Source organism: Fistularia commersonii, chromosome 5, assembly GCF_037954325.1.
Source record: "Fistularia commersonii isolate RoL2024-O1a breed Wild chromosome 5, RoL_Fcom_v1.0, whole genome shotgun sequence".
Taxonomy (NCBI): domain Eukaryota; kingdom Metazoa; phylum Chordata; class Actinopteri; order Syngnathiformes; family Fistulariidae; genus Fistularia; species Fistularia commersonii.
In genome coordinates this window covers 14533819-14557754 of record NC_141288.1, presented here as the reverse complement: position 1 = coordinate 14557754, position 23936 = coordinate 14533819, and the positions used below count along the sequence as shown (strand labels likewise).

At 40.4% G+C, this 23936-nt stretch overlaps 1 protein-coding gene across 1 annotated transcript; it reads right to left on the bottom strand.

The window, feature by feature from the left end:
- Positions 1-848: 848 nt before the first annotated feature.
- Positions 849-23620, bottom strand: lrig3 (leucine-rich repeats and immunoglobulin-like domains 3). Its single transcript, XM_086146962.1, has 19 exons — positions 23164-23620; positions 18043-18114; positions 17871-17945; positions 11379-11513; positions 10233-10376; positions 9487-9630; positions 9227-9370; positions 7563-7706; positions 5512-5592; positions 5360-5431; positions 4655-4726; positions 4129-4292; positions 3513-3848; positions 3100-3381; positions 2526-3002; positions 2258-2416; positions 2033-2173; positions 1637-1888; positions 849-1563 (listed from the first exon to the last, which is right to left on the bottom strand). The coding sequence occupies exons 1-19, from the start codon at positions 23358-23360 to the stop codon at positions 1319-1321; spliced, it is 3336 nt and encodes a 1111-aa protein (XP_086003088.1). The 5' UTR covers positions 23361-23620; the 3' UTR covers positions 849-1318.
- Positions 23621-23936: the final 316 nt, after the last annotated feature.

The following is a 23936-nucleotide window of genomic DNA, read 5'->3' as shown; positions in this document are numbered from 1 at the left end:
GCAATAGCAGAATTTACTTACCTCCTCAGGTGTTACCTGAATGGTCCAGGTGATTCTTCTTACTGTCACAAGGCCTGTAGCTGCACTCAGCTGCTTCTCATTGCTCCAATTTGTGTTCCAATCTGCCTATAGATGAGTAACTCAAAACTGGATTGGGGTATCATCTTGCCTGCCTAGCTGCCTCAATCATAAATACATTAAATTCAATAGCAATATTTAACTCTGACGCAGCCAAGCAGCAAGTTTCAATTTATATCTTACAAAAAGAATAACACATTTACGTCGTAATCATTGTGAACTTCTTGTACCGTCATTCATTGGCCAACACACAGACACTGACAAACTTGTTGAAAGTCATGGAAACGGCCTTCAAAATGGTTGGCTTATTAATTGCTGGGAGTCTAACACATGCTTCAGCATAGTACTTAACATAGTAATGCAACATTTGGTGTTGTTTGTTTCCCTTAGAGTATAAAAATTTAATTGGAGCTAAGTTGATGATTCATTATTTTTAGCTATGGCCTCAACATTGCAGATATCAGACCAGAATTCTAGTTCCTTTTCATCTATACGCTTGCTTTACAGAGTTGTTTCTAATTAATATAACTGATGTGTCTCCAGAATGATAAGTAAAGATCAGAAGATTCACTAAATTTGCTTTATAAACCACATAAAAGAAGCACTATGCTAGACAACAAAATTATTGACATACATATTATTGGAATTATCTGCAATATATGAATTTAATAATGCATTAGCATGATAGAAAACAATGAAATTTGGTATTTCTTTTATTTCATTCATCCTTGACAGTCTGAAGTTGAGACAATCACAAGTAATCTGTTTAATATATATTTTTTTTATTTATTGTATTTCTCATGTGTAATGAAAACAGTGACATAATTGAAGAGTCTCGTAGCAGCAAACATTACGGTGTTTTTATTCTGTTTACATATGTGCAAAACATTGCTTCATTCAAAGCATAAAAAACAGGCTGGAATAACTGAACTGGCAGGGCTGCAAAATACTCATAAATGAAAACAGGTAAGCAAAAATAATGTAATCTGTTTATATACAATTTACAAATTAATAAAATTTATATCTAAAAAGATTATATTCATCTATATTATTTAATTGAAGCTTTTTCCTTAAGGATCAGCTTTCATTTAACATATATGAAAATTGTCCTTTACATTCACTTGTTGCACATTTGAGGAGTTCTTTATTGCAAAAGGGTCAATTTCAGTGAGGTAGAAATTTTCCATTTTTTGGTCATCCTCTTCATGAAAAAAGAGCATATAAGAGCTCAGTCCCTCAGCTAGGTGCTCGTCCTGCACTGTGAGGCAGGATCTGTCCTGCTGCTGTTGAATGGCTGTTCGTAAACACTGTTGCTTTGCTCCGATGCCGTGTCCTTTTTGGAGCTGTTCTCCTCATGGTCAGAGTCAATATCCAGAGCAGCGTAAGGGTCCTCATGGAGAGTTATTCCACTATGTAATGCAGGCGGGGCGCCGAATTCCGTGTACAGGTCCTGCTGATACCTCCAGGGAGATTTACCAAATGTACCTGGATGAGAAATTCAGAAAGGTTAGTTCAAACATTACGCATATCTTGGACATTCCTTGATGTGAAACCCTACCCATGAAGGTGTTATAAGGAGGTGGGCAGTCGTGCCGTATATAGTTGATGCCATCTCCCTCCTCCATGGGTGGATGGCGGTCAGTCTGCTGGTATGAAGGGCTGTGATGGAGACTGGCATTGGGGAGCTGCATCAGGACGGTGGAGGAGCAGAGGTCAAAGGGCTCAGAAAGGAAGCAATCTCTCCGATTAGAGTGGGTCAGGTTGCCGCAGTAAGACTCTATGCAGACGGGCCTTTGGTCGGTGGTACACCCTGAAGATGAAAAGAAGAAAATCAGTCTGTGCGAGTTCTAGATCCGACTCAAACAGCGCCAGCTAACTTGGTCTGATTGTTGGAGAGTAATAAAGACGAGTAAACTGATAGAAAATGTTGACAAGTGCGTGAAAAGAAGCAGACCTGTATATGTTTCTGATGGATCGGCGGAGTACACGTTGTCTCGGCGGAGCAGTGAGCTGATTGGACCTTGATAATGGCAGAGCAGAGGATCGATGGCTGCCTCCATGTCTGCTTCACTTCCGGTATCCAGCTGACAAAGACCTGTACAGATGAATGAGAAGTATATAATGAGTCATAATGCCACTAAAGGCTTTAGTTTTAAGACAGAGTGGACCAATACTTTACCGTTCGTGTCTTTGGGCTGCAGGTAAAAGCCGCCAATCGACGATGGCATATATTGATGGCTGCTACCAGTTTCGGATGGGATGTAGCCGTCCTGTCGGTCTGCCAGTGTGCCTTGAGAGGACAGATAGCTGGGGATATCTGCTGGCAAATTGGTCTCATCTGGAACATAAAGACATGAAAATTCATTATGATATTACAACCTCGATTAAATTAAAACCTGTACACATTTCCATTTTTAATTCCTCCACAAGACGAGATCCAACCTCACCTGTGTTGGTTACGCTGCAGTCCTCGCTGCGTTTTCGAGTGTGGTAGATTATTACCACCCAAACCAGCGATGTACCGACTACGCAGCACACAACAGCTATGATGACAATGCCAACAGTGGCCCAGTCATCGTCATCTGATCCTGCTCCGCCAACTATTCCAACCCCAGCCACGCTCTGAACACCAGAGTCACAATTAGGGTTGGGTATGACTGCAAGCCTGATGTTTCCCCTTTCAGTGCCAAGAGCATTGGACATCTCGCAGGTGTACTTCCCAGCGTCTGTCTCAGCAGCATCCACAATAATAAGGAGCTGATTGGCAGCTGCAAAAAAGTGCCGCTCTGTCACCAACAGTGGACTGTCGTCTTTTGTCCAGTTCAGCCTTGGGGGAGGGCTGCCACCAGCAATGCACTGCAGGACTGCAGTCTCACCCTTGGCAACAGTACGATCCATAAGGGGCCGTAGGAAGGAGGGTGTTTCTGTTAGGGAGAAAGGCAAAGGTGGGTCATTGTGACTGAACAGGATTTCTCTTAAAAAGAAGACAAAAGGAAAAGAAAACACAATTCCAAACCTTACCAAGAACTGTTAATGTAGCGTTGGCAGAGATTGCTCCAGCTGTGTTCTGAGCTGTGCAGCTGTAAACACCAATGTCCTCTGTCTTTACATCTACGATGAAAAACACATCATCTTCGGGCATCACGTGCATGCGACGTTCCCGGGCTGCTGGGAAGTCGGTTCCTCCATCTTTCTGCCAGGCAATCTGTGGGAAAGGGTGACCTCCCGCGGCACACTCCAGCCTGGCTGTGGCTCCAGCCCGGATACTCAGGTCCATTGGTGTCTTTGTGAAAGATGGGAGCACTAGAGGTGACATAAAAACATGTATATAAAGTTATTTCGATCTTTACATACATCGGATCGGTGTTGATACTCCAGGCTGCTCACCCTCAGCAGATAGACACATGGAAATAATTATATCCGCCCAAACTTACTGTTGACAGTGAGTCTGGCTTTGGTGGAGTAAGAAGATCCAAAGTGGTTGGAGATGACGCATTGGTATTTTCCCTCGCTGGAGAACTGCACATTGCGCAGCTGCAGTGTGGTTGTATACTCTGTCACCTCCGTTTCGCCACCGGCTCCTCCCTGCACACGGAGGTGAGCCTGGTTGTGGATCTCTGCATCATTCAGGACCTCGTTGTCTTTCTTCCAGGCAAACGTCATGGGGGAGTCACTGGAGCTTGCGGCAGAGCAGACGAATGTCACGTTGGTCCCCTTGAGGGCAGACTGGGTCTCCGGCTGCACGGTGATCTGTGGTTTTGGGAAGTCATCTGTTGGAGAAATTAGCAGATGTATCACAGTCCGTCATATCAAAAGTGTACTTTCAGTTATTGGATGGAAAAGCAATATTCTACCACTTCAACCTTTCAAACAGTGTCTAGGAAAGATGAAAACTGTACACTCTCATAAGCGTCCTTTCATTCATTATTTCAGAAGTCAGAGGGGAAAATACTGAACAATCTGTTTGTAAATGGAAAGTTTGCCATGGATAACGGTATGTTTTCACACGTGTGTGAAGGTGTTTTGCTGAGTGAATGCATCACCACTCACCACACACAAACTCCTCTGGGCTGACGGCGAACACACTCCTGCCCTTCAGTATCTGCGGGTGGGCGCAGCTGGCGTTGACACAGGGCAGGAAGGTTTGTTCTGCCACCCAGACTGGAAGCCACTTCAGCTGGCAGTCACACAGAAGGCTGGAGGTATTCAGACGCCTGCAGGGAGAAAGGAGACCAGGCACATCTCTGTTGAAATGTGATTATATCACCGTAAATGTTTTGCTTTGTGAAATGTTGCACTGGATTTCCTTTAGGATTTAAGTTAGACATGTATGGATACCACTGTGGTAAAGATAAATAAATATAAGAAAGGTAGTTTTATCAAAGCAAGAGTTCCATTCCGTGTCCAATTAAAGTAATGATATTTATATCTCATTATAGATATAAAGGGGGCTCATGCAACAGCAGGCAATCTGCAAGATATGTTGTTGATTGTCTCTTTTGGCTTTTGTAAGTTTCTACTGGTGTCGTTCACCACATCAAAACATTAAATGTATCTGAATCGTGATCACACTTACAGTTCCTGCAGGTTCTTCATCTGAGAGTAGGCGTTGGCTTGGATGGACATGATCGCATTATTACTCAAATCTCTGTGGAGACCAAAGAAAACAAATCAGGGCAAGCAGGATTCTCACAGGAGGGTAGGATGAAGACATTCGATTTTCTTGCCAGCACCGAGCCTGTGAAGGCTGCGAAAACTTCAGAGGAGGGAAAGAAGAAAGAGAAGAAGAAGATGAAGAAAAGTCTGGGCTCCAGAACAATAAAACTCTGGATAGCAGTTTGCAGCATTAATCAAGAGAGGCCTGACTTTGGGTTGCTTTCAGTGCTGGCTGGGAAAAAATCTAATCAGAATCAAATGCAGCTGTGCATCCTGCTACATGCGTGCACACACACACACCCGCACACACATGCAGACGCGTGCGCACACGCACACAAACACACACACACACACACAAAAACACACACATGCACGCACGCACACACGCAGGCACGCAGGCACGCACGCCCATCCCTGCTCTCACCTTGGCTATCGATATACATTGGCTTGCTTGTTAAGATACTAATAGAGGACTTTTTTTCTTGATTCCACATCAAAGTGCAAAAATGGGGGAGTCAGTTTGGATAATTAGCCCTATCAAACAACGTCTGTCTGTGTGATTCACTTGGCTTTGTTTACAACTCAGAATTTTGGAAACCATAAGCGTAATAGGAGGCCAACTCACAGTTGTTGCAGCGCATCCAGGCCAGAGAAAGACTTCTTGGTCACAGAGCGGATCTGGTTCCCCTGAAGAAATCTGAAGAAAATACAAACTACCATTACCTTAAAATCCCACTTTAGCTCAGTTTCAAGCATGACAATTGATGCTAAACTCACAGTTTTTTTAACTTGTCCAAAGCAGAAAAAGGCCCATTCATGTCTTCTATGGTCCAGGAGATTTCATTATTTTGGAGATCCCTGTTTTAGGGGAGAAAAAAAGATGGAGGGGGCTGTTAAGTTAAAAAAAAAAAAAAAAAATCCACACAAAGGAATTTTGCTTGAGATGCGATTTACATTTAATGTAGATTTTCGTTCTGCGTAAAGGGACTTTAAAATCATATTCAAAGTATTGCCATGGCAGATAGAAAGTAACTTCCTGGCCTCTGTAGCACATCTTTAATGTTTACACTGACATTTTTTTGTTGTATAAAACAAAAAGGTTTCATTGGGGGGTTTTGCAATATATGTGTTTTACAGACAGTAAATATGACAGCATTCAATTTAAATGCTGTCATATGTTGATACTGAACATTTTTCAGTAACATGACTGTTATTTCTAATATTTACCAGAATGTACTTTGCCAGGATATAGCCTGGCAATATCATGTTAACCTGCATATTTCAGAAAATTTCAGAAAAGTCTATTTCAGAAAAAAATAAAAAATTGCTTTCCCACAGTGATTACTTTCCCACATGGTCTTTGAATATCATGAAATTAGCAGCATTAGTGTGGAGGGCCGTTGCACCCCGATTCCAGGCTGGTGGTGCCAGAAGATGACAGTTACTGCTATCAAACAAACTGTGCTTGACTGGAAGGGAGGGGCAGATTTCAATTCAATCCCCAGCAAGAGAGAAAACTCTGAACAATTAAATTCACAAAGTTGCAGAGCATGAAGATCTAAACACAGAGATTTTTGGAGAGAAATTATACCATTTGATCCCTCAGCCACTCTAATGCTTTCAAACAGTTGTTTTTCCCTCCTCAGTTTGCCTGGCTATGCCTGATTGAGATTGAGTAAGGGTGCGTGCGTGCGTGCATGTAGTGGTTGAAGCCCTGGAGCAATCCATGTCCACCTAGCTGCACACCTGCCCTACGGTGACCTCAGCACCACAGCTCACATTTGGTTCGAGTTAAAAAGTCCCAAACCAGAAAAAATGTTAAGCAGTCCCTCTGTGAGAAACGGGGGAAGGGCGTATTCAGGTCTCAGAGGGGGATTCAGCGGAGGAAAGGGAGGGGTGGGGGTTGGTGTAGTTGAGGTCGGAGTTGTGCCTCTCTGAGTTTTTATGTGTACAGAGAGACCTCAACGCAGTAATCTATATCATATCCCCAAAACAAATCAGGCAGGATATTTCCACTCAGGCAGAGGATTGATGGTTGAGGTGGGTTTCTGTGTGAGAGGGAGGGGCAGAGGAGTAGTAGCCTGAGCAACCGCTTTCAAGAACTCATATGCATGTTTTATGTTATGGTTAGCTGGAGCTTAGATAACACAAAGCCTTTTCCACAAGAGATTTAAATAGCAGCCCTTCCTCCAATGATTTTTCAGATACAATTCCTGGATCTATTTTGATGCGGTTTCGTTTGGTGTTTGTTCCCTTTTTCTGAGTCATGGTTACATTTTTGGGGTTAAGGGTGAAATAAATTCATATTGATTACCACTTGTCCAGAAATGGATTTTACTCCTATTTTCAATCAGCCCAATGAAACAAATGGCCACTGTGGCCTCATGTGTCATCTCAGATATTCTATTAACCAAAAAATAAGATCAAGAGTATAACTGTTTCATGGCTTTCGAGAAACAAGTAAACAAATCTCTAAATCTATTTTACCTATCTGTTGTGGCGGGTTGTGTAAATTAAATGATTCTTTGAGATTCCATTGCACATCTGGGCTTGTGGCGCATCAGGTCCCAGTGGGATGTATGGGTACAAGACTGGAATATGGAGTCATACTGCTGGAAACTACAATTAATCAACTTTTGACATTTGTTTTAAATAGACTAAGTTACACTACTGCTAGAAAATAATGGGCAGTTCACCGAAGAGTGCAGGGGGATGGTGAGGTTCCTGCCTTGGCTCAAACAATACTCAAGATGGTTCCAGTGCAGGTAAAAACATCTGCTTCGCTTTGGTTTTTATTTTTTTTTGACTCCATTTGCTTGGGAACTCACAGTGTCTGCAGGCTGGAGAGGCCCCGAAAGGCTCCATCTGCAATGAAGCTGACACGGTTGTTCCCAATGTGCAGCTCCTCGAGGAGGCTGAGGCCGACAAAGCTGGATTCCTCCAGTCTCGAGAGGTGGTTGGAGGAGAGATTGCTACAGGAGACAAGGATGAGAATTATGTGAAAAAAAGCAGTACACAAAGCCCCATCCATCTTTACGCTGCGCCCTCTGTTCCTCAGAACATCTTCCAGCAACATCCAAATTAAAGGCATTAGTGGTTTCTAATTTTGGTGGCTTATAAATTGACCTCAAAAACACTAAAGTACTTCCAGTTAAAGATATCTTCGGGAAATCTGGGCAAGCTGATCAAAATCTAATCCTGTCTTTACTGTGTGATGTCCCTCTTGGCTGTACTTGTGTTTTCGTGCAAGGACTCTATTGTATCCCGATTTTATGCCATTAAGTTTAGGACAATGTACAATTAATAAATAAATAAATGTGCGTTTTTATATTTAAACACTCATGCAATGTTAAGCAATGAAATATCTCTGAGAGAAAGAAAAATAACCACATAGTTCCAGACATTCTTGATATAATTTAACTGGGGCTTGAGGATATGGGGAAAAAAACAAAAACAAAACAAAAAAAAACGAGCATAATGGATTGGAACTTTTTATACTGATTTATCACAAAATCTAGTTAAGTAAAGAAGATCATATTTTAGTCAAACAAACAAAACAAATACTGGAAATAAATTGAGAATCTCATAAGCAACATGAGGAGTATTTTGGGGAAAATTATTTGCTGATGTTTCGATAATATCTTGAAAGATTTAAATTTTACAAATATACTTGGGCAAAGAATTACTATTGTCAAAATATTTTCAAGACATTTTAAAATCCAGATCTAGACAGTAAAATTCAATATGATAAACAGTATTTGATGTATAGGTATGTCACAATGTTTTATTTTTCTCTGCCCTTTATCATAAGAAATAGTTTGATTAACAAATCATTGCATGACGCTAGTTTGAAAAATAAAATCGAATACAAAACAAAGCAGATAGCCAGGCACCCTCCCAGCAGACAGACAACTTGTTTACTATCAGATTTATGTGATAAGACCAAAGTAAAAAAAAAAAAGAAGAAAAGAAAAACAAGCTCTTTGGGGGAGAAAGGGTTCTGAAACTACAAAAACTGAATTGACCACTGGCGTACACAACAACCACAACAGAGGCAATCAAGAATATTCAAACTAGAATGTGGGTTGACAGTTGGAACATCACATTGCAGTGCTGTCAAGGTATTTGTCAGAAACTACAATGAGTAAGGAAATTTCCAAACAGGAAAAAGAAACAGGACTTTGTGGATGCCGATGTTGTGGTGCAAGTGGCAACAGAGCAGAGACGAGGCAAAAGGCTGTATAATTTTTTGGCAGTGCTTTAACGCTGGCACTGACTGGCAGTGCAAAAGAGACGGTGCTTTGTCCGTGTGTGTGTGTGTGTGTGTCTGTGTGCGTGTGTGTCTGTGTGTACGCAGCCTGGCCTCAGGAGGAAATACAGTGTGAGGAAGGGCAGTCGGAGGTGCCAGAGAGGAGGAGCTGGCAACACAGAGAGGTGTTGGGAGTTCACAGTGTGAATGGAAAGAGAGGAGGGAGAAAGAAGGTGGACTTACAGCTCGCTGAGTTTCTGGCAGAATTCCCATGCGTCAGGTCGGATCCTGCTGATGGCATTGTGGCCGAGGTGGAGCTGCTGCAGAGTCAGTAGGCCGTAGAGCCAGCCCTTACTCACCTCCGTCAGGTTGTTGTAGTCCAATTGCCTACGGGTCAACATGATTGCGCACACACACACAAACACACAAGGTCATGCAAATGAGTGTAAGACTGCAGTTTTGAAGTTATGTTCAAGAGCAGGACCTGAACCAAACAAACTTACAAGACTTCCATGTTGCTGAGGCCCCAGAAGGCTCCGTCCATCAGGCGATTCAGACCATTTCTCTGCATCTTCAGAGAGCGGAGGGCATGCAAACCGTGGAACGTCAGGCCCTCCACCCTGCGGACACGGTTTCTGCTCAGCTCCCTGAAACACAAACACATCCCTCAGTCTCGGGGCATATGCAAACTGAAATGAAAGTAAGGCCAATGTGATGAAACTCAACTGGACCGCATATTTTGTGCCAACCACTGCCCAGAAAATTCTCTTGGAATCTCCCAGCCAGCAGTCAACACCAAAAGGCAAACAGGATTTATGGCATTCATTGTGTCACTCATCAAAATTAAAGAGCAACATTACAATAAACAAGAGTGATTAAAAATCAATATCAGTGATGCTGTAATAGTCCTACTTGATGCTGAATGTAGAACTAAAAGAAAAAGAAAATTGACTTTTTAGACTTCTGAAAGGACTTTAAATACAAATTAAAGCCAAACTTTTAAGTCTAAATTGTTTGAAAATGTTGGTAGTATAGGATAACAATCACAATGTTTCCTATTGTTGGCAAGAGGCATGCACCCTTTTAATTCATGATACATAACGGCACTAAACTACCAGGGTATAACAGGAAAAAGATAGCTTGAGTTGTTTGTGTATCTTTAAAATTGCAGCACCTTTGCGTTGTAATGGATCTATTCACAATTTCAAGTCTTATTCCTGTAATTTAATGATAAAGAAAAGTAGCTTACAGGTGTTGGAGGTTGGGCAGTTGGAAGATCTTGGGTGGGATGGAAGGGAGGCGGTTGCGGTTGAGGCGGAGAACTTGCAGGCTGCTGGACAGGTTGGTGAAGCAGCCAGTCTCAAGCGATGAAATACGATTGTTGTTCAGGTACCTGTGGCAGAATTAGACGCAAATCCAGATTCAAAATTCAGAATCTGAACAACGAACACTGAAAACTGACTCTGTAGAGCCCTGGAGTCAATTCAGGAAAAAATATACTAGCATGAATTAGGTTTGTACATTTAATATATAGTACCCAATGATATATGGAAAAAAAATGAATATCCTGATTTTTAAAAAGTCTTACTCCATTATAATGTATGCCAAGATGTCAGCTTATGGCTGATTTCAATTCCAGACACACACACACACACACACACACACACACACACACACACACACACACACACACACACACACACACACACACACACACACACACAGATGTACAGAGGAGGGATAGTGAATATATTGCTGGAATTGGAGCTGCCAGGCAGGAGGTCTCGAGGAAGACCAAAGAGAAGATTTATGGATGTAGTGAGAGAGGATATGAAGATAGTTGATTTGAGAAGAAGCGAGGATACAGAGAATAGGGTTAGATAAAGAAGGTTGATTCGCTGTGGCGACCCCTGAAGGGAAAAGCCAAAAGGAGAAGAAGTATATATAAAAACTTTTCAAATGTCAAAATATTTGAAATATAAATTGGTGCTTTCCCTTTTAATATTCTTACTTATCTTCATGCAATTTTTTGCAAACTTAACTTAAAATAATAAAAAAAAAACATGCCTTATCCCAGTTTTTCTAATACTTTTATACGTGATACTGAAAATGTTAAAGGAAAATGTGATTAGTAAATTACGACTAATATCAATAAGTAAAGACCTTTAAATTAATGCAGTTGTCAAATCATTTATTTGGCAGACATGTATTTGATTGTAAAGGTTCAAGAACGTTTTTTCTTTTCCTGGATTTAATTTGATGGAAACATTGAGTTGATCAAATCACTGAAGGACAATTTGTCATGATTTTTTTCACCCTGCATCAGAAAAATGATGATTTCCACTGATGTGAGGAATTTTCATAATTTAAGTATTTTAAAAAAAATTACACTCACAGGTTCTTGAGTGGCAAAGCAGGGAAAGTGTTGGCTTTTACATCCACAATATTGTTGTTGCTGAGGTCAAGCGTTTCCAGGGTGAGGAAGGGCCAGAGCTGTTCCATGGAGATCCTGGAGATCCTGTTGTTTGCTCTGAAAATACAGACACCATCACACCAATAAATGACAAAAATAGTGTGTATTTGACTAGTGGCGTGCACCGGTTTCACTTTCCCAGATATACAAACTGTCAAGCAGCTCAATTAGCTTGCGGTATTAAAAAAAAAAAGACAAACTGTCATAGCCATGTGAAGCTTACCACCCAGTGTGAACAGTGTGAAACCCATTTTTTGTTGATGTTGCACACGTGTTATTTAAAAAAACTAATTGTTTAACATGACCAATCTCGCTGGTCTTCACACCAGGTCCAAACAACCGCTCGGTTTAGTGATGTGTTATTTTGTTTATAAGGTAATTACTAACAAGGTATTTAAAAAAGTAACCTGCCAATTACTTGGCTGATGAATACCATTCCCTCAGTGAAAGCATGCCTTGGCAGAGGCCAGCAATTTCCTGAGCTGCACGCCTCCTAAATTGCAGTGCAGGGACTGCTTAGTTATAAACAGAGGCTGTACAGTGCCCTCTTTGTGTATCGGGCTCGGCTGTAGTGAGAGAGTGAAGGGGGAGGCAGGAATTCCCTCCTATGCACCAGACAACAGGCCTCGTTTTCAGCATTCATTTCGATGGTGACACCTCCTCTTAAGCTACACCTGACCTGCTAAAGAGCAAGTTTTTTTTTCAGTTTTGCTGTAGCACTCCAAAATTGAGTGAATAGGAAGGTTTTATAATATACTTTTTAAATTAGCAAGCCACAGGGGTCATGAATAGTCAAATCATTGAAATTTCAATCTATTGCTCTTCAACAGAAAGTGTCCAAGATGTGTGTAGTTAGACTGTTGTATAATTTATTTTTATGTCATAGTTATAAGCATTTATTTATCAGCTGGTAAATGAAAGAGGAAGGCCTTTCTGGTGACTGCATACTGCTGATACAGCATTTACTCTTCAAGGCTTTTCTCCATCAACTGATCCTCACAATACCTTGGGTTAAAAGATCTTAAATAATAAATCCCAGTAGAGTTTCTTTTAAGAAAATATTGCATATTTTTATTCAAAAAGTTTTAAGGATTAAAAAGTTATTCATTCTTAAATTCTACACACACACATGCGTGTGTATACATATATATGTATATATCAATATATATACACCCATATATACACACACACACATACACACACACATATATATGTATAATCCTGTATGTATATATATATATATATATATATATATATATATATATATATTAGGTATATATACAGGATTAAATATGTATGTATATATTGAACTCCGATTTGTTCAAATGGATGCTATGGATATTGGATGCTATTCCCAGGCCCAGCATCTCATGCGACCCTGAGCGCAGGATAAGGGGTAGAAGATAGATGGCTGGATGATATTCCAACTGTCATTATACCTATTATTACCTACATTGATTTTTTTCCCTGCATAAAGGCTCCACTTGGACATATCTCGCCAGTTCGTGGGATGTGGGGGTTTTGAAATAATACAATGCTGATTGTGAGCATCAAACTTTCAAATTAATTATCTATTTGTGAACATGGCAAGGCCCTGTGTTCATTTACTGGATTTAGTGCTCAAACAATGACAATGAAAAAAATATAATGATAATGATACAACAGGTGGATAATAGTGGAGTACCATTCTGATACAGTTCTGGTACAATAGGACAAAATCATAATGTCAAGTTTAATGTAAATAGTAAGGGTGCAGTAAACTTGTTGGGGTACAATGTGCTTGCCCTGCATGTTTAAATATAATTTTTTTAAGATGTATTACAATGATTCAGTATGCTATTGGTGGTTATTCATAGATAACATATACATGTATATAGATACAGAATGACAGACAGATGAACAGGATAAAATATTCCTGGCCTAACAAGACTGTGACTGTAAATCTATCATATTTTGAGTTTTAAAAGAGGCTAATTTCATTTCAGAAATGAAAGAGGTCAGATGTGAACATTTTTTGCCGTGTGCATCAGGAATTAAATCCACATTTGAGCAATATGCACTGCAAAAACGAAACTCAGGTGACATTCCTTTTTAACTATTCAATGCTTAGATAGTGTGCTGTGCTGTGAATTAAGGTTTTGCATGTATTTCAAAAGAGTGTGCTCACACTGACTCATTTTCTTTTTACTGTTTCCACACAGGCAGACTCTCCATGTGGTAATCCTGGGATTCAGGCAGAGGACAAGATTCACCAGGCAAAAAAAATAAAGACTCCATATGGAGAGTTTGGCTCTGAGCTGAGAACCTCCACTCGATCTTGCTGTTGCGCCAAGAGAAGACGGCAATCTGACAGAGTGAAGGGTGATAGTGTATGACTGTTAAAATAAAATCACTTTATGTTTCCAAATGAACAAGAGATTTTAGGAGGCTTTTGGACTGCTGGAAGAATTGAATCACTGAATCATGATATTGCTATTATCAGAAGGCTGACACACTAATAGAGCAAAACTTGGCGTCATTGTGATAAAATATTTTTCCTTGTTCTATCCCGAGAGCAAGCCAAGAACTAAACGGCTAAAAGTGCACAGATTAAAAAAGTCTAAATATCTCTGAAGTGTACAGCAACAACGCGTAAATACAGGTCATTGTTCACAATAAAAACTGCACAGGCAGCTCTTTTGTTAGGAGATTTGCAAAGGGCTCTCCACGCACCATGGCCCCCAGGTCCCAAACAAAAGTACCACACACCACCTGTATCTCAGTTTTCATGTTCAGCCTGACTGATGGCTGGAAGAGGGCGGGCTGAACCAGTCTTTCCAGTTTCTCTCAGGGGGAAAAGGGCTTGAGGCCCGCAGATGAGGGGATTCTGAAGTTTGACCCAGAAAGTCAGACTTGATGGTGAAAAGACTGGCCAAGTTATTATAATTAAAAAAAGGGCTCCAGCACAGCAAACAAACAAACTGTTAATGCTTAGGCCAACTTAAATGGGGAATATTTGTCTGTACCACATAAGCATACACACATATTCCCAAGCAACGTGCACTGGTAAAAGACAACAAATTTGTTTAACATTCGTCCAATCAGATAATGTGATTGTATATGTTAGTGCCTGTCAGGCCAAACGTGTCAATGACTGCCAGGGGCATTTTGAAGATTGAACAAGTTTTGATGATAATAAAACCTATGGTAAATGTATCCACAATTAACATTTTGATATGAAACAACATGTAAAGTGTATCAAGTAAGATACTCACAACCATGGGAAGCTGTGGAGTTTAATTTACTGCATGAGCACTAGGTCATTTTGGTCAATGTGATGTTACTTTTGGAGCTGCACGCGCTCATTCTCAACACATACCTGCAAATCTTTCAGCACAGAAAAAAAATATATAAACCCTCAACCAAAAACAAACTCACTATATTTGCAGAGCAATTGTCATTTTTGAGTTTTGTTTCAGCAAAATAAAACTTTGAAATGCATTTAAACCTCTTTAAAAGGAAAAGCTACTTCTTCTAAAACTGTCTTTTCCATGGTGTGTGTGAATGAGTGCCATACACATGCATGGCGGTGTTTTGTGCATGGTATTCCCTATTAGAAGAAGGGAGTTGTAAGAATCCCCGATGTCTTGCTCTCTCTGCAGCAGTGCCTGTAATGAAAACCAGGGCTGCGTTTGCTGTCAAGACACCATATTAATCTCTGCACATATCTCACTAAGATGGCTGACCATCTTAACATGCTGGCTCCACAATAAGGACAAGAGGAACACAATGTGTGTGAGCAATACATATTATTCTTGGACGGCAATTTATGTCTGAATCTATTTGGATGTATTTTTCCTACTGGCTCCTCTTTCCCTTGAAGCAGTTTTTCTGTCATGTTTCAGACCTGGCTTTCACCTGTCAAAGTGAAAAATCCTGCAATGTAATCTAGTTAGATACTTTTTTCAATAACGGTGTCCTGTTTCATAATCATTTCATCTTTTGTGCAAAACAACTCTTTTTCACAAGATTAAACATAATCTTGAGCTGTAATGAGGATGAAAATATCACTAAATAGCAAGTTTGGCAATACATAAAATACATTTCCAGCTCCTTGGAAGACTAATCATCTTTTCTACTCAGGTGTATATCATTGTGAATTTAGAAGATATGAGTTTGGCTGTGTTGGATTAATAGAATGTGGCCAATAACTAGTACAACTCAGCCCTATTTGTTGTGTGATTGTCATCTTCCCCAGGTTTCCCCACTACATAGTCACATCTCCTAATCTGACCTGGAATCTCCAGGTCATTTGTTGAACACAGTCTGGGGGATTTAGAGGCGGCTGGGTTTGCCCCCTCCATAAATTCCTGGGAAATTGTTCAATTAATTAAGATGATCATCACTCAATTACTACCAGCTGCAGGGTTATTGGCGTTTGTTTTTACTCGGAGCTACGAGGTCATAGAAGTCGGCAAGAGTTGCCGCGATGTCTGACTTGCTGTTTGAATTAGCGGTATTTGATACCCTGAGGCTTTTTTCTTCTCTTTACTACCCTCCCAGCTTCGGGAGAGAGAAAAAAATTAGGAAAAATATTCCATTTGAGAGAGAAAAAAAATCTGATCATGCAACACGGGCAGTGACTACAGGAGGGTCTGGGTTTTTGGATCTTCTGTTCAAGTTACTTTTTCTGACTACTTACTTTTGACAAATTTGTAAACCATTCCCCTGCCCCCCTTGATCTGATACCACTGACTTCACAAGGAGTTGTCTTCACAGCAGTTCAAATTTTAAACGGGGATAAGGTTTCAATACTAAAGCGCCCAAGAGCCATAACTCGGCATATGTTCAATTGATTGCTTTAAAATCAAAGAATGCCATGACACGTCCTGATGACAGAATTGAGTAATCTTTTTTTTCTACTGTGTTTGAAGATTTTGTATGAAATGTTGCAACCTTTGACAGGGATGTGTCATATGGATCAATCAAGAATGCTGCTAGGCACCAATCTTAACCCTTATCAATAACCATGACATTTTCATACCCGTTCAATGTCAAAAACAAGTGCTAATATCCACTCTAAGGAAAAGACGCCATTTTAACTGGGTAACACTTAATGATGTAGTGTTTTCAGGTGCTTTAAATAAAAATAAAAAATACAAAATTAAAAGAAAAACAGTAATTATAGCTATTACACTATTATTATAGCCTAATGTTGTTACATCAACATGTTTTTAACCATAAATGACTTTTTGGATGGTGAATCATAGCCAAACTGAGGTTTTGCATATTTAATTATAGAAACTCACCGTCAACTCTCTAGCATTACATCACTGAACCATCCATCTATCTTGTTTGAGTAGGGTACCATTCTTTTAAAGCCACATCAAGTGTATATATAATGTACTGATCCATGGCTCGCTAGCCAAGTAGCTAGCTGAGAGCCTGTAGCAATAAGAATCGCAATATGTGAGCAAAATAATTGATGAGGTTACCTAAAAACAAGGTGTTCTGTTTGTTTCTTTACACTGTGACATGATGAAAAAATTGAATCTGGACAACCATATCCCTGTTTCTGTACTCATGACTGGAGGTTACACTGTTGCAATGTGGGTAAATCAAATGGTCGATTGGAAACTCAACGCCCTACGGCTGCCACGAAGCATCATGTCAGGGCTTGATGAGCAATATGCCTCGTCAAGCTGAGAGACAGATACATTCTTCTGCAATAACTTCATGTCCGCTGGTTGGAAGAGACATGCCAAAATAAGCAAATAAAATTGTTGAGGTTTCACAAACTAATATCTGGTGGTGTTCAAAAAGCACGTACTGCATGACAATACTCCACAGAGTCTTCTGGTTGTAGTCAAGGCGAGCATTTTTAACATCACAACATTACCAGGGGAGCCAAAACTTAAAAAAGGAGAAAAAAAATCTATGTTTATGCAACTTGTGCATGAACAACAAAATATGACTTAATCGCTCTCTTTAAAAGTAGTGAACTGATACACTGTCGTATTTTTAGGTGCAAAGAGTTGCTGCCTTGCATCCAGATTAACCACAGTGACTGACTCCTACGCAGGGCCACACCAAAATTCCTCTTAAACGTAAAATTCTGCCACTTTCACATGACAGATTACCAGCATCATGTCAAGACTTCCAGGTTAAAAATACACCCACGGCAGCAATAGCCACTAAACAAAACATTTCCATTGGCATTTGTCTTTGACCATGTGACTTGTCTGGGGCTGGCTGCCATGTCTGACTACCCCGTCTGGGAACCAGCTCAGCTAAAAGGGCAGTTCTCAAGAGGGAAGGGAGGAGGAGCTGAGGAGCGAGCTACAGTAACCAGCAATGACAACCCTGGCGGAGGATTATCCTCCAGACCAGCTGGAGGTACGAGACCCCAGCAGTGTTCCTGAGTGTTTGACTTACAGGAGGAGAGTTGTGACGTTTGAAGCAGAAGGTCCCAAGTCAGGTATCGCCTCTAGTTCATTGTGGTTTAGCTTTCTGTATGGATGAGCGAAAAAGTTTGTCACAAGTAGGAAAGATTGTTTACAAAATTATGTGTTTACTTTACAAAGCCATGAGTACAAGGGATACTTACAATTCACTTAGATGTTGTATTTTGGCAAACAACGTGCTGTCAAGCACGTTTAATTTGCTGTGGCTCAGGTCCCTGAAGAAAAGAAAAAGGCAAAAATTAAGGGAAAAGTATACACTGCCAGTATACGCCATAGACCATATTTTTTAGATACTGTAGTCCAAACATAATTATATCCAACCTCCCTGTTGTTATCGTGAATTAACACTGTGCACAGAGGAAGTGGATCAAAGACAGTGAGGCAATGAAACCATAGAGTTCAGAGATGTTGCAAAATCAGAGGCAATAAAATGGAACAGCGAGGTCAGAAAATTACCAAACCTAAGTGTCATTACTACCAAGAGATTACACAAACTGACAGTTAGTGTCATAAGAAACCCTTAAATTAGTGGTAGGGGTGAACAGAGGCCCCATAATAAAAGATTAATACAATAATAGTAATGATACAATATGTTGATATTATTATTAGCATATTAAAGTGACACAATACATATTCTGCAACAAATTATCTCTTCCTAAAAAACGTTGTCAACATATTTTTAGATGCTTTTTGGATATCTCATCCAAACAAAGACACTGATCAAGACATACAACCTTTAAGTGATGTTTCACATAACTGGTACCGTTTTTTCCCCACTATTTCAGGATCAGAAATACTTTCTAATGTATGCAGAGCTCACAAACATGAGAAGAGGCTGATTGATGCTTGGTGTCGATGCATTGATACAATGCATATGTAGAAACACACACACACACGCACACACACACACACACACACACACACACACATATATATATACATATACACACATACATACATGCATACATACATACATGCATGCATACATGCATACATGCATACATACATACATACATACATACATGAATACATATATCCACATAATAACCCCCCTCTTACTTTAGATTGGCAATTTCCCAAGACTGTGTTTAAACCTGGATCTCATTCCAGATATGATGCTTCACAACAGTGTCTTGAAACAAATCCAGACTACTTAAAGCATATCTCCGACCTCTCTGACAACAAAATGGGTTCGTGGCAACAACATCTGACAATGTTCCCTAGTTTCTCATTAAAACCCCAAAAATAATTTAGAACAATAAAGGCAGACTTTAACAGTTTTAAACAGTGCATTTTATATACCTGCTCTTCTGACATACACAGCCAAAACCCTATAAGTAGGAGGTTGGGATTTTTTTTTGGCCGGAAAAAGATGTTGAAACCTGCTGATGGAAATGGCCAAGTGTGCTTTAGTTTGGGGAAGCCATTGTAAATGTGCTGCGTTTAAAAAATTATAAGTCTAAATGGAGATAGAAATCATCACGTATGATGTAACAAGACTTTCAAATTGAGATAACGCAGATCCTTGTTGTTTTCTTGTCTGACTTACAAAAACCAGAATGTTTCAACATACCTGGACTAGTTTCTTATTGCACAATGGTTCTCTGCCCTTCCATTAAAAATGAAGAATATCATTCCAAAATGTAATATGCTTTAATTATATTTGTCTCAATCATCCTGCCAAGATAACTGCTGATTAAAAAGATGTGACTTATTATACAGCCCGAATGAAGACTTGTTTAAACATGATAATCTATAGTCAACATATTAAAATTACAGTTGAGTTTCTCCTCTGTTGGCCAATAAAAGACAACTAAATGGTTTCACATCCTAAAATAAAATCTTAATTTGTCAAAAGCTTTAAACAGGTGGTGCACCTGTTGAAAAACCTATGTTCACTTCTGTAAACTTCTTGACCTATGGTACATTGAACTTGTTGCCTTTTTTGTGTTACAAACTTATTTAGATTCAGTCATTCTCTGGATTTTGTCTGATCCTACTCTGGATCTGGACTTGACTCAGAATTGTCTGAGCTTAGTCTTGGCTGCAGCTCACAGGGGGTGAGTCTTGTTTTCACTGGCTGTTTTGAAGAGGCGCCTGAAATCCAGCTCCAGAAGTCTGGCAAGCAGAGCCTTGCGCACTGTAAAGTGGTGGAGTTATTGACGCTGCTGCGCATGATCAACACTGTGGTGCCAGACACTTTTTTACACCCCCCACCTCCAGCCCTCCTTATTTCCCTCATCTGGAATCCATCAAGTTGCTCTGGGGGGAGGGGCAGAGCCTAACAACTGGTAATGTATTCACAATGTTGGGAAAAGCGTAAGGTACGCCTTTCATACATTTGAAACACCCCTGTCGAATTTTCTTGGGCCTGTTTTTGTACTTTAGTGGAAACTTTCATCAAGCGCTCAACCAGAGTTTTACATGCAGGACTAAAGCTAGCCCCCACCCCTTTCCAACCAGCTGTACATTGTTGTTGTTGTTTTAGTTCCAGCACGAGGGCCATATGGGAAAGGTGTTCTATCATACTCCTTAGATAAACCCTTGGTAGCTCTAACACTTCCACTTCCCTCACAAAGCGGACTGGGAGTAGAGCAAGATAACAATGTGCTGTGTACAGGCTGCAGCCTGTATCTGCTCCTGCGCACTCCGTGACATTCTTATCGGGAGCTGAAGTGAATAAAGAAGCAGCACTTCAGGCTAAAAGAGCTGTCATTAATGTTGTAGATTAGGAAATGCATCTGAAATAATGGTAGAAGATTTCCCATGAATATCTGTTTCTCAAAGAGAGAGAATTTCTCACTCCCTAGGTCACATATTTGCAGAATAGTTCAATGCTAAGGGATAAAAAGCAAAGTTAGAAAATAGCGAGACAGATCCACTAAAAGCTACAAACATGTTTGACAACACTTACCCAATACTGGCCAGACTGTCTTTTTTTTATTTTGACAAATTACTAAATGAATAAAGAATAACTGAAAAGGCGTTGACTCATTTTGATGGATCCGCCAATTTAAACTTCTTATATTAATTTTGATGTTAAAGCAAATCACACAATTGTGAAAATGCAAATAATTACTTTTTTTAAAAGTTGACATCATGTTCCTAACATGAAGCAACACATGGTCTGTGTTACGTATTAGTTGCTGACTAACAGAACGTATTGTTTATTTTTGAAACTGATGGCATGGGCCACTCAACAGGACTATTGTTTCCGTCTCAGCTGTCTTTAAACCTTTTAATTTGGTCAAAAAGCACAAATGCAAACTTTAAATGCAAAGATTGTTATGCATGTAATGTTAAGTAAACAGGGCATTTGGATGTCAACCTTAAATCATTTAATTCCCATTCAAATTAGCTTCAGGCTAAACTGGAAGTCTGAAGGTCTCAAGTGCACTTGCTCGGTGGGCTAAACAACTCTGAAAGTGAGGACATGAAAGTGAGGATGTCACAAAAGTTTGGTTTATGTGCATACATAAGTGTTGAGGCGCATTCTTGGCATAGCAAAAGAACACAAACAAACATTGAACAGAACAGTGCTCATTCAGAAGAGATAACGTATAAGCTACCTCTGTAAAAATGGCTTGTGTAAGCCCATCCCTTTTATAATGGTATTGTCTTGAGTCTTTGGGTTAGTTAGATCCAAACTCAAAGGTTTTGGATTGCGGTGCCAATCACCTACCCTTTCCAGCTGTTGTTCACAGAGCATTAGTTTCAGGTGGCCAAATTCATTATTTGCAGAAATAATCACATTCCTTTGATGAAGCTTTGCAAGGATGTCTGGGAAACCTCTAGACCTGTGCACATTGTTTCAAAGAAGGTTCTCATCTTAGGACCATAAAAAGCAAACAGATGCTCAATCTTGGCATGAACCGGCTCTTTCCTCCACCAACCTCTCTGATATTCATAGATTAATCCCACTTCTTCTCCTTTACCCTACAACTTTCTCCTCCCTCTTTTTTCCCCAAGTGAGTTTGTTTCAAACTAATCCTACATGCTCCTCCTTAATCAGTACCATTGCTGGCTCTGGTGTTGCTAATTCAGCAGAAATAATGGGGTGCTGGAAAACAAAGGGTCGGCCAGTTTAAGGGGTTTAAGATGTGCTGGAGAGCCACTCGTAAATTAGCATGCCAGAGTGAAAAGAATTTTTCCCCCCATGTAGAACTTTTTTTTTTCTTTTCATTTTCCTTGGAGGCAAGCCTTGGTTATGAGGTGCAGGCTGGGTCTGTTTTCTCTGGCAACGTCAAGTTTCCAGAGCAGCACATTTTAGACAGAGAAAAACTAAATTCAACTGTAGAGCTTCGGCTTAGACTGGGGACACACGCAGTATATCTAAACTGTGAATAAAGTATAGTATGTATGATAGTAATCATCCAGTAATACTAGTTATCTATAGAGTTGGACATAAAAATGATATTTGAGATTTCAGTCCAACTGGCTTTCAGGCCTTCACTCTGCCCAGATGAAAACAGGAAAGAAATTATTTCTATGTAATGCTTTTTTTTCTGCCTTTGAAGGCCTTGTGGTCCGAGGAGCTGAAATCTGAAGACCTACAACTATTACACAAACTTCTGAGAAATGTCAGACTGCCAAACCAACATAAACAACTCTTGAACGTAACTGTAAGCAACATGAGAGATCAGCCAGAGGAGGGAGACTCAATGTGTTGCTATTACTTCTAAAAAGCGCCACTCCTGACACCTTAACTCAAACTACCACCTCCTATTAACACAATTAAGAGTACACTGAGTGGATTGGTTCAGTATTGATCATACTTTAATAAACTGTGACAATGGCACACTAGTGACTAAAACACAGTTTAGAAAACAAAAAAAGTCCCTAGCAACCTCTCATACTGCTGAGAGAACAAAACCAAGGCAATAAAGAAATCCTATAAAATAGATCTATGACCAGCTGTTAGGGTCTAATGATCTGGGCCGTTTCTCTAGTTTTAAAATCCTAAACTTTTCTGCCACCTTGAACGCACATGCTTTGCGAGCGGTTCACAGAAATTCAGTTCACTGCATCTGAAAACACTTTCGACCAAGTGGATTTCTTGTGCAACACTACGCTCCTCATGTGGTTTACAACCCGTTCCGTTTTCACTTGAATAGAGGAACGTGGATCATCCCCACCGGTGCCAAAACTGCGGGCGATTCAGACTGCAGATGTGTGGAGAGGACACCGTACTTAGGTGTTTCTGATTAAATGCAAAACAAGGAAGTAAAACAATGATAAATGACAAGTTCTTTAAGTGGACTCACAGCTGAACTGTCCATTCGGGAATCGTCCTTGGAATTTGCGCCCGTTTCAGCCGACTGCAGTCCAAAAGCTCCCCGAAACAGGCGCACGGAGAAGGGCACGTCTTGGACTCCGCGCCGGAGCCGCGTTGGAGTCGCAAAAACAAGAGGAAAATCGCGGCGAAACTCGCGAACCCACAGGGCTGCGTGGAGAAACGCATTCTCTCTCTGGCCACACGGCAGAACACCCCGTCAGTTTGATCTTCAACTTTGAAGCTCAACAAATCCTAAAGAGGGACGAACCGCCAACGAATATCCCAAATCTGCGGCCGTTCAACCAGGTAGATCCTTAAATCCGATCCCTCGCTGTTCTCGGGATCAAACTTGTGAAACATGAAGAAAAAGGGATCTTCTCAGACTTGGCCATTCCTCTGGAGAAACTTTTTTTCCGCTGTGCTTCTCGCCGCGGCTGTTGTGTGCAGCGCAGGATCCCCACAGAGCAGCGTGAGTGCCGAGCGGAGGTATGCAGGGGGCGGGACCGGAGGGGCGCCTGGGTACTGTAGTCCAATTATCCTCTCGGAAAGCAAGTGCAAACCACACCTCATCAGTCCGCCCACCGAGGATAAGCCCGGTTTGCTATCTGCTAAACACACCACAAAATTCTCACATCGAAGACGTTACATTCTTTCACTGCTTATTTAATCACTAGTGTTAGTCCATTTTTTGTAATTTAGTCTCAGATTTGGATATAATATTACTGCATTATATTTTGGTGATTGTTGATTATAGCATAATTA